The sequence below is a fragment of the Gigantopelta aegis genome, chromosome 10 (genome assembly GCF_016097555.1).
Source record: "Gigantopelta aegis isolate Gae_Host chromosome 10, Gae_host_genome, whole genome shotgun sequence".
NCBI lineage: Eukaryota > Metazoa > Mollusca > Gastropoda > Neomphalida > Peltospiridae > Gigantopelta > Gigantopelta aegis.
Window position 1 is genome coordinate 11,965,667 of NC_054708.1, and position 15,475 is coordinate 11,981,141.

Below are 15,475 nucleotides of genomic sequence, written 5' to 3' on the forward strand. Positions count from 1 at the left end.
TAGGGGTGGGATCTAACTCAGTTAGTAGAGCACTTGTCTGATCGAGCTACTTATGTCATAGGATCAAATCACCTCAGTAGAACATTACTAGGGGTGGGATCTAACTCAGTTAGTAGAGCAATTGTCTGATCGAGGTACTTATGTCATAGGATCAAATCACCTCAGTAGAACATTACTAGGGGTGGGATCTAACTCAGTTAGTAGAGCACTTGTCTGATCGAGGTACTTATGTCATAGGATCAAATCACCTCAGTAGAACATTACTAGGGGTGGGATCTAACTCAGTTAGTAGAGCACTTGTCTGATCGAGGTACTTATGTCATAGGATCAAATCACCTCAGTAGAACATTACTAGGGGTGGGATCTAACTCAGTTAGTAGAGCACTTGTCTGATCGAGGTACTTATGTCATAGGATCAAATCACCTCAGTAGAACATTACTAGGGGTGGGATCTAACTCAGTTAGTAGAGCACTTGTCTGATCGAGCTACTTATGTCATAGGATCAAATCACCTCAGTAGAACATTACTAGGGGTGGGATCTAACTCAGTTAGTAGAGCACTTGTCTGATCGAGCTACTTATGTCATAGGATCAAATCACCTCAGTAGAACATTACTAGGGGTGGGATCTAACTAGTTAGTAGAGCACTTGTCTGATCGAGCTACTTATGTCATAGGATCAAATCACCTCAGTAGAACATTACTAGGGGTGGGATCTAACTCAGTTAGTAGAGCACTTGTCTGATCGAGGTACTTATGTCATAGGATCAAATCACCTCAGTAGAACATTACCAGGGGTGGGATCTAACTCAGTTAGTAGAGCACTTGTCTGATCGAGCTACTTATGTCATAGGATCAAATCACCTCAGTAGAACATTACCAGGGGTGGGATCTAACTCAGTAGAGCACTTGTCTGATCGAGCTACTTATGTCATAGGATCAAATCACCTCAGTAGAACATTACTAGGGGTGGGATCTAACTCAGTTAGTAGAGCACTTGTCTGATCGAGGTACTTATGTCATAGGATCAAATCACCTCAGTAGAACATTACCAGGGGTGGGATCTAACTCAGTTAGTAGAGCACTTGTCTGATCGAGGTACTTATGTCATAGGATCAAATCACCTCAGTAGAACATTACCAGGGGTGGGATCTAACTCAGTTAGTAGAGCACTTGTCTGATCGAGGTACTTATGTCATAGGATCAAATCACCTCAGTAGAACATTACCAGGGGTGGGATCTAACTCAGTTAGTAGAGCACTTGTCTGATCGAGGTACTTATGTCATAGGATCAAATCACCTCAGTAGAACATTACCAGGGGTGGGATCTAACTCAGTTAGTAGAGCACTTGTCTGATCGAGGTACTTATGTCATAGGATCAAATCACCTCAGTAGAACATTACCAGGGGTGGGATCTAACTCAGTTAGTAGAGCACTTGTCTGATCGAGGTACTTATGTCATAGGATCAAATCACCTCAGTAGAACATTACCAGGGGTGGGATCTAACTCAGTTAGTAGAGCACTTGTCTGATCGAGGTACTTATGTCATAGGATCAAATCACCTCAGTAGAACATTACCAGGGGTGGGATCTAACTCAGTTAGTAGAGCACTTGTCTGATCGAGGTACTTATGTCATAGGATCAAATCACCTCAGTAGAACATTACCAGGGGTGGGATCTAACTCAGTTAGTAGAGCACTTGTCTGATCGAGCTACTTATGTCATAGGATCAAATCACCTCAGTAGAACATTACCAGGGGTGGGATCTAACTCAGTTAGTAGAGCACTTGTCTGATCGAGCTACTTATGTCATAGGATCAAATCACCTCAGTAGAACATTACCAGGGGTGGGATCTAACTCAGTTAGTAGAGCACTTGTCTGATCGAGCTACTTATGTCATAGGATCAAATCACCTCAGTAGAACATTACCAGGGGTGGGATCTAACTCAGTTAGTAGAGCACTTGTCTGATCGAGCTACTTATGTCATAGGATCAAATCACCTCAGTAGAACATTACCAGGGGTGGGATCTAACTCAGTTAGTAGAGCACTTGTCTGATCGAGCTACTTATGTCATAGGATCAAATCACCTCAGTAGAACATTACCAGGGGTGGGATCTAACTCAGTTAGTAGAGCACTTGTCTGATCGAGCTACTTATGTCATAGGATCAAATCACCTCAGTAGAACATTACCAGGGGTGGGATCTAACTCAGTTAGTAGAGCACTTGTCTGATCGAGCTACTTATGTCATAGGATCAAATCACCTCAGTAGAACATTACCAGGGGTGGGATCTAACTCAGTTAGTAGAGCACTTGTCTGATCGAGCTACTTATGTCATAGGATCAAATCACCTCAGTAGAACATTACCAGGGGTGGGATCTAACTCAGTTAGTAGAGCACTTGTCTGATCGAGCTACTTATGTCATAGGATCAAATCACCTCAGTAGAACATTACCAGGGGTGGGATCTAACTCAGTTAGTAGAGCACTTGTCTGATCGAGCTACTTATGTCATAGGATCAAATCACCTCAGTAGAACATTACCAGGGGTGGGATCTAACTCAGTTAGTAGAGCACTTGTCTGATCGAGCTACTTATGTCATAGGATCAAATCACCTCAGTAGAACATTACCAGGGGTGGGATCTAACTCAGTTAGTAGAGCACTTGTCTGATCGAGCTACTTATGTCATAGGATCAAATCACCTCAGTAGAACATTACCAGGGGTGGGATCTAACTCAGTTAGTAGAGCACTTGTCTGATCGAGCTACTTATGTCATAGGATCAAATCACCTCAGTAGAACATTACCAGGGGTGGGATCTAACTCAGTTAGTAGAGCACTTGTCTGATCGAGCTACTTATGTCATAGGATCAAATCACCTCAGTAGAACATTACCAGGGGTGGGATCTAACTCAGTTAGTAGAGCACTTGTCTGATCGAGCTACTTATGTCATAGGATCAAATCACCTCAGTAGAACATTACCAGGGGTGGGATCTAACTCAGTTAGTAGAGCACTTGTCTGATCGAGCTACTTATGTCATAGGATCAAATCACCTCAGTAGAACATTACCAGGGGTGGGATCTAACTCAGTTAGTAGAGCACTTGTCTGATCGAGCTACTTATGTCATAGGATCAAATCACCTCAGTAGAACATTACCAGGGGTGGGATCTAACTCAGTTAGTAGAGCACTTGTCTGATCGAGCTACTTATGTCATAGGATCAAATCACCTCAGTAGAACATTACCAGGGGTGGGATCTAACTCAGTTAGTAGAGCACTTGTCTGATCGAGCTACTTATGTCATAGGATCAAATCACCTCAGTAGAACATTACCAGGGGTGGGATCTAACTCAGTTAGTAGAGCACTTGTCTGATCGAGCTACTTATGTCATAGGATCAAATCACCTCAGTAGAACATTACTAGGGGTGGGATCTAACTCAGTTAGTAGAGCACTTGTCTGATCGAGCTACTTATGTCATAGGATCAAATCACCTCAGTAGAACATTACCAGGGGTGGGATCTAACTCAGTTAGTAGAGCACTTGTCTGATCGAGCTACTTATGTCATAGGATCAAATCACCTCAGTAGAACATTACTAGGGGTGGGATCTAACTCAGCCAGTAGAACACTTGTCTGATCGAGCTACTTGTGTCATTTTTTTTTAAAAGAGAAAGTCCTCACTTTTTTGATCTGACTCATTGACAACATATGTCTGCTTTGGGATAGGACATATAGAATGGAAATAGGAATCCCCATGGGCACCCAACCTTAATTGCTTCAATACTCGCCAGTTTGTTTCTCTATATGCATATGAATCAGAATTTGTGACTAATCAACTTACACATTTTTTTTTTTTTTATCTCTTTGGTGAAACTCGCACATTTTTTTTTTTTATTGTTTTACATGAAATAACAGACAACAGCATGGTATAGGTGTAACCGGTGGGCCAGAATATGCTCACCTTTTATGACAGGAAATTCAGCTTTATATGAAAGAGAGAGAGAGAGAGAGAGAGAGAGAGAGAGAGAGAGAGAGAGAGAGAGAGAGAGAGAGAGAGAGAGAGAGACAGAGAGCATTTTAAATAAATGAAAACATGGAAATTCAGCTTTATATATATATACATATATGAGAGAGAGAGAGAGAGACAGAGAGAGAGAGAGAGAGAGACAGAGACAGAGACAGAGAGAAAGAGAGACAGAGAGAGACACACACACACACACACGTACAGACACATACCAAAATCAATTAAAGGAAGGGTTATAATTATGATCTTTAGATATAATACTTGGATGCAGCTTGGTGGTAAAGTGTTCGCTTGATGCGCAGTTGGTCTAGGATCGATCCCCATTGGTGGACCCATTGGGCTATTTCTCGCTCCAGCCAGTGCACCACAACTGGTACATTAACAACATAACTTAGCACATAATAACTGATTTATTAATCACTGGCTATTGGATGTCAAACATCGGTAATTTTGACGTATACTCTTAGAGGAAGAAAATATTTTACTTAACGATGCACTCAACACATTTTATTTATGGTTATAAATTTATGGTTATCGCTACTTCATGGGCTACTCTTTCTGATTAGCAGCAAGGGATCTTTTATATGCACCACCCCATAGACAAGATAGCACATACCATGGCCTTTGATGTACCAGTCATAGTACACTGGCTGGAGCGAGAAATCCGGCTTTTGGATGTCAAACATCCGGTAATTCTGACGTATGTCTTAGAGACAAAAGTGACACTTTTTTCCCCCGTCAGTAGCATGGGATATTTCATATGTACGATCCCACAGAGGAGGATAATACATACTTCACCCCCTCCTCATTTTCTCACTGATACAGCCAGCCGAGTTGGCTTGAAACACACAGATAACCGAACAAAGTAATGAAAAACCAAATGAAAAAAAAAGTTTGTTTTTGTTTAACGACACTACTAGAGCATATTGATTTATTAATCATCAGCTAATGGATGTCAAACATTTGGTAATTCTGACATTTAGTCATACAGCGAAAACCTGCTACATAAAAAAACAAAGACGGAGAAAAAAATGAGAACGAGAAAAATTTGGAAATCAAGTTTGATGAAAAAGGCTTGATGGCTTTGTGGCTTTGTGGCTTTGTCTGGTCAGGAGAGACTAAATAAGGGAAACTGATTAATGTCCTTTGTCAAAAACATCTGCATCTCCAGCTGTGACTCACAGTGGTAGATTTTCCCAGTAGCTCTTAAACACTCAGACACTAGTTTATAAACACTATCGCAGTGTTTTCACTATTAGAGCCATCTTTTTATATGTATAAATGAAATCAGATATTACTTAATTTTGTTATTTAGATTATCCATTTTCGAACGTCCAAAGTGTTTCAGGTTATCCTGGTGTTTGTATATCACCATGAAATTAATTTTGTATAATTCTAAAAACGCACTTACCTCCAAGAGATATCAGTTATAGCGATTAGTTTGATTCTATTTTTAGAAGGGATTTCCCCATTTCATTGTTACAGACTCCTGTTTTGTGTCACTCTCTTGTAACATTATCCAGTTGTGTTATAGCTTTATAGATTAACCACATTTAATGTCCATTATCACAACTGGATCTAGGGTCTGCAACTCAAACATAATGGGCCAACAGCTGAAACTGTTATTTGTGTATTTCACTTCAAAATCTTTATAAAATATGAGTGGGGTTAGTGATGAAAAACTGTTATTTGTGTATTTCACTTCAAACACTTATAAAATATGAGTGGGGTTAGTGATGAAAATACAAGAGAGTAGGGACTTTGACAAAGGAAAACATCATAATACGAAAAGTTTATTTTTATAAAGAACAGTTTTAATATTAATGTAATTAATGTAACAACATATCTAAAAATATTTTACATATAATGCCAATGTAATATAATATCAACAGATATATGACAAATTTTAAAAATAATGATCATATACATGCACTGATGTGTGCATTTTTATCAATTGAAAAATAATACCAACTGGTTAAGGCAAATATTTTTGACCCATTGATGAAAGAAATGAGACTGAAATTTGTCAGCAATGTTAGAAACGGTTGCTTTATATAATCACACAAACTGATTACAAATGCAGTGTTCAAAATAAGCACATGTCCATCTGTCCCAACAAGTGAAAATTTATTTGGACAAGCAAAATGTGCCTCGGTGATTGTCCAGTAAACAATTAAGTAAAAATGTTCAGTGCAGTTTCATTTTGAGCAATTACAAACATCATCCTGGTACTTGAATAAAACAATCCATTTATCTGGAAAAAGTGATCATATTGGCAGACAAACAGATTTCTAGATGTATTTGTACCATGGACTACGAAAAAATTTTTTTGCTCATTTCTATCAGTGCAAATACATCATCATTTTGCATGTAATAGCGGGGTTAAAATGGTAATGATGAGGTACACAATAACACACTTTGCTGACACTCTGAAATTAATTAATATGACAGTTACACTGCCACTAACATTTTACAGTGACCTTAGTATAGTTTGGTCCAGCATGATGGGACTTGTGAGCACTCTAGTTGTTGTATTTCTCCTTTCTGCTGGACTCCATGCCCAGTGTGGTGTCACAGCCTACTTGTATGTATACCATAACATCCCAAGTCTGTGTCCTGGCCAGGATTTTATTAGCTGGGTGGAGCGTTATTTATTTACAGGGCATTTTTTATGATAATTTCTTATGTTTGAGTTACCATATAGTGCTGGATTCTAACAATGTGTTACCCCGGTAAATTGTTTTTAAGACAACAGCGTGTTTCCTTTCTCAATATCAGTGTGGTCCTTAACCATATGTCCTATGCCATATAACCGTAAATAAAATGTGTTTTGTGCGTCGTTAAATAAAACATTTCCTTCCTTCCATAGGTGCAACTATAAATTATGTTTTATTAATCAAGGACTGATAGTTTGTGAAAAATGGAGCTAAATGCAGAATTTTAACAAAACCAATAAAAGCAAAAAAGTACACCATCACGTACCACCATAACAAGTAATACCTATACCTTGCCTGTTTACTTCATTAAAGGGGGTGGGGGGTGGGGCTTGACGTAGCTCAGTGGTAAAGCACTCGCTTGATGCGCGGTCAGTTTGAGATCGATCCCCGTCAGTTGGCCCATTAAGCTATTTCTCCCTCCAGCCAGTGCACCACGACTGGTACATCAAAGGCCGTGGTATGTGCTATCCTATCTATGGGATGGTGCATATAAAAGATCCCTTGCTGCTAACTGAAAAGAGTAGCCCATGAAGTGGCAACAGCGGGTTTCCTCCTTCAAAATCTGTGTGGTCCGATGCCATATAACCGTAAATAAAATGTGTTGAGTGCGTTGTTAAATAAAACATTTCCTTCATTCATTAAAGGGACATACCCTAGTTTTTAAACACTAAGGCATATTTTTTTACTATTGGAGCCATTTTTGATAACTGAAATCATACTTTACTCACATTTTATGTTTAGATTATCCATTTGCGTACATTCGAAGTGTTTTTGGTCATCCTGGTGTTTTTAATATCACAAAATGCATTGCTCATATTTTTGAAAACGCACATGCGTCTGAGAAGTAACAGTTATGGAGTCGAGTTATAGTCTATTTTTAGAGGGCAATTCACCATTTCAAAGTCACAGACTCATGTTTCACTCAATTGTAACTTTATCCAAATGTGTTTCAGGTTTGTAGATTAACTAAACTTCGTGTTAATTTTCACCGGTTGAAACTAGGGTCTGTCCCTTTAAAACATATAAACATATAAATAAAATGACACATGCACGCACACGCACACACACAACACACATACATGCACACACACACACGCACACGCACACACACAACACACATGCACACACACATGCACACACACACACGCACACGCACACACACACACACAAATATACATAATTTAAATAGTTAATACTGACTATTCAAAGTCACAATAGAGATTGATTTTACTAACAAGCTGTTGCTAGCTGTCAGGAGCTTATTAAATCACTTTTACATGAACATACTTGTATAACAGTTTTGCTAGCTTCCAATAATGTAACATTTTATGAAGCAGTAAATGTTGTGTTTAAAATAATTGGTTGTACCAGTGAAAACTTCTTAGTGTATTAGGCCCATGTCTAGGAGTTTTCACTGTTCACCTAATATTAAATAAAAACCACCCTGATGCTTAAGGGTTTTTTGTTTAACAACACCTCTAGAACACATTGATTTATTAAACATCAGTTATTTTAATGTATATTCTTAGAGAAGAAACCCACTACATTTTCCCATTAGTAGCAAGGGTCTAGGATCAATCCCCTTCAGTGGGCCCACTGGGCTATTTCTTGTTCCTATCAGTGCACAATGACTGGTATATCAAAGGCCGTGGTTTGTGCTGTCCTGTCTGTCGAATACAGAATGTGGAATATAAAAGATCCCTGGCTCTAACAGAAAAATGTAGTGGGTTTCTTCTCTCTAAGACTGTCAGAATTACATCCAATAACCGATAATTAATAAATCAATGTGCTCTAGTGGTGTGGTTAAATAAAACAAACTTTAGGGTGCAGGGTGGTGATAACAAGGGGCAGGGTGGTGATAACAAGGGGCAGGGTGGTGATAACAAGGTGCAGGGTGGTGATAACAAGGTGCAGGGTGGTGATAACAAGGGGCAGGGTGGTGATAGCAAGGGGCAGGGTGGTGATAGCAAGGTGCAGGGTGGTGATAACAAGGTGCAGGGTGGTGATAACAAGGTGCAGGGTGGTGATAACAAGAGGCAGGCTGGTGATAACCAGGGACAGGCTGGTGATAACAAGGGACAGGTTGGTGATAACAAGGGGCAGGGTGGTGATAACCAGGGACAGGTTGGTGATAACCAGGTGCAGGGTGGTGATAACAAGGGGCAGGGTGGTGATAACCAGGGGCAGGGTGGTGATAACCAGGTGCAGGGTGGTGATAACAAGGGGCAGGGTGGTGATAACCAGGGACAGGTTGGTGATAACCAGGTGCAGGGTGGTGATAACAAGGGGCATGCTGGTGATAACCAGGGACAGGTTGGTGATAACCAGGTGCAGGGTGGTGATAACAAGGGGCAGGGTGGTGATAACAAGAGGCAGGTTGGTGATAACCAGGGACAGGTTGGTGATAACCAGGTGCAGGGTGGTGATAACAAGGGGCAGGGTGGTGATAACCAGGGACAGGTTGGTGATAACAAGGGACAGGTTGGTGATAACAAGGGACAGGGTGGTGATAACAAGGGGAAGGGTGGTGATAACAAGGGGACAGGTTGGTGATAACAAGGGACAGGGTGGTGATAACAAGGGGAAGGGTGGTGATAACAAGGGGAAGGGTGGTGATAACAAGGGGCAGGGTGGTGATAACCAGGGACAGGGTGGTGATAACCAGGTGCAGGGTGGTGATAACAAGGGGAAGGGTGGTGATAACCAGGGGCAGGGTGGTGATAACAAGGGGCAGGGTGGTGTTAACAAGGGGCAGGTTGGTGATAACCAGGGACAGGTTGGTGATAACCAGGTGCAGGGTGGTGATAACCAGGGGCAGGGTGGTGATAACCAGGTGCAGTGTGGTGATAACCAGGTACAGGTTGGTGATAACCAGGGGCAGTGTGGTGATAACCAGGGGCAGGGTGGTGATAACAAGAGGCAGGGTGGTGATAACCAGTGACAGGGTGGTGATAACTAGTGACAGGTTGGTGATAACCAGGGACAAGTTGGTGATAACCAGGGACAGGGTGGTGATAACCAGGGACAGGTTGGTGATAACCAGGTGCAGGGTGGTGATAACAAGGGGCAGGGTGGTGATAACAAGAGGCAGGTTGGTGATAACCAGGGACAGGTTGGTGATAACAAGGGGCAGGGTGGTGATAACAAGGGGCAGGGTGGTGATAACCAGGGACAGGTTGGTGATAACAAGGGACAGGTTGGTGATAACAAGGGACAGGTTGGTGATAACCAGGGGAAGGGTGGTGATAACAAGGGGAAGGGTGGTGATAACAAGGGGCAGGGTGGTGATAACCAGGGACAGGGTGGTGATAACCAGGTGCAGGGTGGTGATAACAAGGGGAAGGGTGGTGATAACAAGGGGAAGGGTGGTGATAACCAGGGGCAGGGTGGTGATAACAAGGGGCAGGGTGGTGTTAACAAGGGGCAGGTTGGTGATAACCAGGGACAGGTTGGTGATAACCAGGTGCAGGGTGGTGATAACCAGGGGCAGGGTGGTGATAACCAGGTGCAGTGTGGTGATAACCAGGTACAGGTTGGTGATAACCAGGGGCAGTGTGGTGATAACCAGGGGCAGGGTGGTGATAACAAGAGGCAGGGTGGTGATAACCAGTGACAGGGTGGTGATAACTAGTGACAGGTTGGTGATAACCAGGGACAAGTTGGTGATAACCAGGGACAGGGTGGTGATAACCAGGGGCAGGTTGGTGATAACCAGGGACAGGGTGGTGATAACCAGGGGCAGGTTGGTGATAACCAGGGACAGGTTGGTGATAACCAGGGACAGGTTGGTGATAACCAGGTGCAGGGTGGTGATAACCAGGTGCAGGGTGGTGTTAACCAGGGGCAGGGTGGTGTTAACCAGGGGCAGGCAGGGTGGTGATAACCAGGGACAGGGTGGTGTTAACCAGGGGTAGGGTGGTGTTAACCAGGGGTAGGGTGGTGATAACCAGGGGTAGGGTGGTGTTAACCAGGGGCAGGGTGGTGATAACCAGGGGCAGGGTGGTGTTAACCAGGGGCAGGCAGGGTGGTGATAACCAGGGACAGGGTGGTGTTAACCAGGGGTAGGGTGGTGTTAACCAGGGGTAGGGTGGTGATAACCAGGGGTAGGGTGGTGTTAACCAGGGGCAGGGTGGTGATAACCAGGGGCAGGGTGGTGTTAACCAGGGGTAGGGTGGTGTTAACCAGGGGTAGGGTGGTGTTAACCAGGGGTAGGGTGGTGATAACCAGGGACAGGTTGGTGATAACCAGGGGCAGGTTGGTGATAACCAGGGGCAGGTTGGTGATAACCAGGGACAGGGTGGTGATAACCAGGGGTAGGGTGGTGTTAACCAGGGGCAGGTGGTGTTAACCAGGGGCAGGGTGGTGTTAACCAGGGGCAGGGTGGTGATAATTAGGGGTAAGGAGCAGCACCCTTCTATTTATTGCTAGCTAGAACACTGCTAAGTGTTTATGGAGTGAAACACTTGCTTTGGTGGTTACTACAGGACACAGGTGATGAAATGTGGTGACCCAAATATGAGACACATTCATGCGGAACGCTACAGAACATAACAATATTGCTCGCACTTAGTTATCATACACGTAAACAAGCATAAAACAACAACAAATAAAGCTGACATTGTGATTGACAACTACACGCACAGGTAGATAATTCTGATATACACACACACACATGCTTACCTGTGAACTACATGTAGGTCAACCGTAGAATATCCTACCGAGGTTATTAGGAATAGCACGTATTAAACCATTCAAATGTGTCATGGCCGTCATGGTGTGTGCACGCAGATATACGTCAACAACACACTGATCCAATCACTGGTGCATGTCAATAGATCAATAAACAAATGAGAAACCCTCATTGCAGTGCACGCTGAATGGCCATGTGGTATGCAACAAACACAGAAATCACCTCTGCCATGGGTCTGGTGGAGACATGGCTGTATCCTCCGACTGCAATACACATAGCCAGCTATTGACATAGACAACAGGAAAATATTTGTGGGCTACGCAAATCCTTGAACATACGACAGATGCATCAGATTATGTCTGAGTATTCTTACTCCGATACATATATGTGAGATTAGTGTGAGGACGAGGGCACTGCATGCCTTAATTTGTAGGAAGGGTTCAGAGCATATGATGTAAACAATGTGCAAAAAAAAAGAAAAAAGGAAATGTTTTATTTAACGACACACTCAACACATTTTATTTACGGTTATATGGCGTCAGACATATGGTTAAGGATCACACAGATATTGAGAGAGGAAATCCGCTGTTGCCACTTCATGGGCTACTCTTTTCGATTAACAGCAAGGGATCTTTTATATGCACCATCCCACAGGCAGGATAGTACACACCATTGCCTTTGTTACACCAGTTGTGGAGCACTGGCTGGAATGAGAAATAGCCCAATAGTTCCACCGACGAGGATCGATCCTAGACTGACTGCTTTACCACTGGGCTATGTCCCGCCACTAAACAATGTGTAGGTTCATTTGTAGATGAATACTCCAAGTTAGATGGATTAGCTTTTAATGCAACCCCCAGCATGATAAATAAGCCAGCTATCAAGTGTTAGGTGTTACATTAGTTGAAAGCATATTATGTCAGTTTGATCGAATGAATGAACGTGTGTGTGTATGTATGTATGTGTGTATGTGTACATGTTTGTGTGTGGTGTGTGTAAGCATGCATGAATGGCAGGTAGTTGGTATGTGTGTGTACGTAGGTAGGTACATATAAAGCCATGTATGTATGTATGTGTTTACTTCATGAAGAGAGTTTGTTTTGTGTAACTACACCACTAAAGCTCAGTGTTTCCCCCAGGATTTTTGTTCAGAGGGTTTGCAAAATAGTTTGCTTCAAGATTATTAAATATTTCCATAATGTCTAAACAGTAATTTGAAAAAGAAGTATAAAAGTAATAGACTAAGCACAAACAGATAATACATATTGCTGAATTACTGATTGTAATTTATTTATCTAAAAGTAAAATCCAGGTCTTCTAGAATTTTTTTTAAAATCCACTAACCATGGGATTGGTGATTTTAAAAATTAATTGGCCATGATTGGATATTCATTAGTCCTACTTCTGAATGTATATCAGGGGTTCTAGAATTTTTTTAAAATGACTTCCCATACTGACCAGTGGATAAAAAATTTACTGGTCATGATAAAAAATCCACCTGCTAAATTGTAATCACTGATAAAACAAATAAAAGAAAGTAAAAAATTTTTTTTTATATATGTAGGTACATTTTTTAATTTGTGTTAATTCATCATATAATGCACTTAAAAATAATTTCTTGCAAGTCTTGCAAATTTTATTATGTAATGTTTAAATATAATTTTAAAAAACAATAACAACACAAAAACAAAAACAGACCAAACAAAAAAAACATTTCGAAGTTCGTAAAACAATATGGTTATGTGCAACCTTTAAAAAACCTTGATCTGACGAGACTGGTCACCGTTTATTTTGTCACGCCTGCACTGTGTTAAGAGTACCAACTGTTTGGGTACCTTGGACTTTAATAAAATTACATATGTAGGTATATTCATTTCAGGGATGGGGCATAGATTACTGGTGACCATATATTTATTAGTGAACTGTTACATGTGAAAGGAAATCGAAAGTATTGACTTATATATCTGTTTTCCTTTTTATATACATGTATGATAGATGTTGGTTGATTTTGGGGGTTTTTCATTCGATCATCATCATGATGGTTTATTTGTTTTCCCCTCACTGGCCACCAGGCTCTAACTATGTACATATTTGTGGAATACTAGTATATTTATGACTACTAGCATTTGCATTTTATTTTTATTTTTTATAATATCGTCCCTTTTTTTAAATGGTTATAATTTTTACGGTCCCGGTAAAGAAATTCACGGGGTCGGTGCAGGGTCCTTCAGGCCCCTAGGGGAAACACTGAAAGCACATTGATTACTTAATCATCGGCTATTGGATGTCAAATATTTGGTAATTTTAACATATAGTCTTAGAATGGAAACCCGCTACATTTTTCTAATAGAGCAAGGGATCTTTTATATGCACTATCTCTCAGACAGGATAGCATATACCACTGCTTTTGACTAGTTGTGGTGCATTGTTAATACACAATGTATATAATAGTAATCGATAATGCAGTGCACAGTGGCAATTACTTTACCTTGGTTGTTTAATCATCAGTTGTATTTATCCCTATATCAACAAAGGGATTCAACTCTAAATGGATAGTAATTTGTTAAAAAAAAACCTCCTTTTTTTCGGTCAGGTTTTTTGTGGATTTTTTAATGTTATGCACCACAAGGCCGTGGTATGTGCTTTCCTGTATGTCTGTCAGCTCAAATGTAATAAAATGAATCAAAGTCCACTCCCCTCCCCCCCAATCTTGTGTAACAGATTAAAACATAACACTGTCAATTTCACTCTGGCTGGCTGTTTCTTTGATGTAGTCTATCCAAATGAAAAACAAAAATTATGTTTATTTCTTACATGAGTCAAGCCACTTGCCAGTGTTCGAGATTGACAGTATCCCGATATACCGGGGATGCCAGAAATTAATTTTAGATACCAGACTTCAATAACCCAGTATCCCACAGGGATACCATATAATTTTTTTTTTTTTTTTAATCCTGCGTTTTTATTTTTTGCTGAAACAATGAAAGTCATCATTTATTGGTAAAGTAACAGTATTTTCAAGCTCGTACCCAGTCTTATCTAATGTTACGCTGTAACAATATCTCCCCAGTCTAATGCTACACTGGAGCAATAGCAGCATAGCAATAGACTTGGAACTGCTAAGTCGCTATTGTTTTTGTTGAATGTTTCCTCCCTTCAAATTTTATTTGAGATATTGATTCCATATCTGCACAAAATTGATACAGGTAGGTTTATCATTAGTAATATCAGAAACACTTAAAGATTACTGCTAAATATTAATTTATGGCAGTATTACTCAAAAGTAGATGCAGCAAATCTTTTTGCCGATTCCGTATGATTGCAAATTGATTGCGGCATAGCAATAGACTGGGAACAAGAACAGTGTCGTCCAAGTTTGTTACGATGTTATTTATGAATTTCATTTAAGTGGGATACTAAATTTTCAGGTGGGATATCAGATTTTTAAATGTTAGTACCCAACTGGGATTCTGCCCAAAATGTTTAATCTCGAACACTGCTTGCTATAACATAGACTGACAGCTTTAACTGTTGAGTGGCTATAACAATGAATTAATTGACTACTAGTAATACACTGAGAAGGTGTGGACAATTGGATTATATCATACATTTTACCTCAGACATGGTAAGCGTCTCTCTGTTAAAAAAAACAATGCCAGTGATGCAGTTAGTTGCGGTTTTCATAAGTTTTTTATTATGTTTTTAACATAAATAAATAGCAGTGATAATTAATGTTAACTTGAAATACAGGGGTTCAAATGTAACATACAAAATACAGTTAAAACTAATCATATTTAATTATCTTTATTAAATTTATTCTGGGACATAAATAAAGCCTTGTCCAAGTCCATCTTTCAGTGTTATCAAAGGCTTTTAGCGAATGCATGCGCACATAAAAATAACAATGGAAAATTTCATTGCTGCATGGAATTTTTTGTATGTGTTCTGTCAATGGAGTTCCGTTGTCAGTATTGTTTTAAGTGATTTTGTAAAAAAAAGGACAAATTACACCTGAAATCCTGATATCAAGACTAAAA

The 15,475-nt window shown here is 40.6% G+C and overlaps 2 protein-coding genes across 2 annotated transcripts in view; one reads left to right on the top strand and one right to left on the bottom strand.

Annotated features, from left to right (window-relative positions):
• LOC121383129 (nuclear hormone receptor HR96-like) overlaps positions 1 to 15,475 on the bottom strand; it is a 151,753-nt gene that overhangs the window by 116,487 nt on the left and 19,791 nt on the right. The gene's annotated exons all lie outside the window — the stretch shown is intronic.
• Positions 6,428 to 10,361, top strand: LOC121383480 (uncharacterized protein DDB_G0290685-like). The gene is made up of 4 exons (XM_041513553.1): positions 6,428 to 6,432; positions 8,572 to 9,229; positions 9,315 to 9,602; positions 9,729 to 10,361. The coding sequence occupies exons 1-4, from the start codon at positions 6,428 to 6,430 to the stop codon at positions 10,359 to 10,361; spliced, it is 1,584 nt and encodes a 527-aa protein (XP_041369487.1).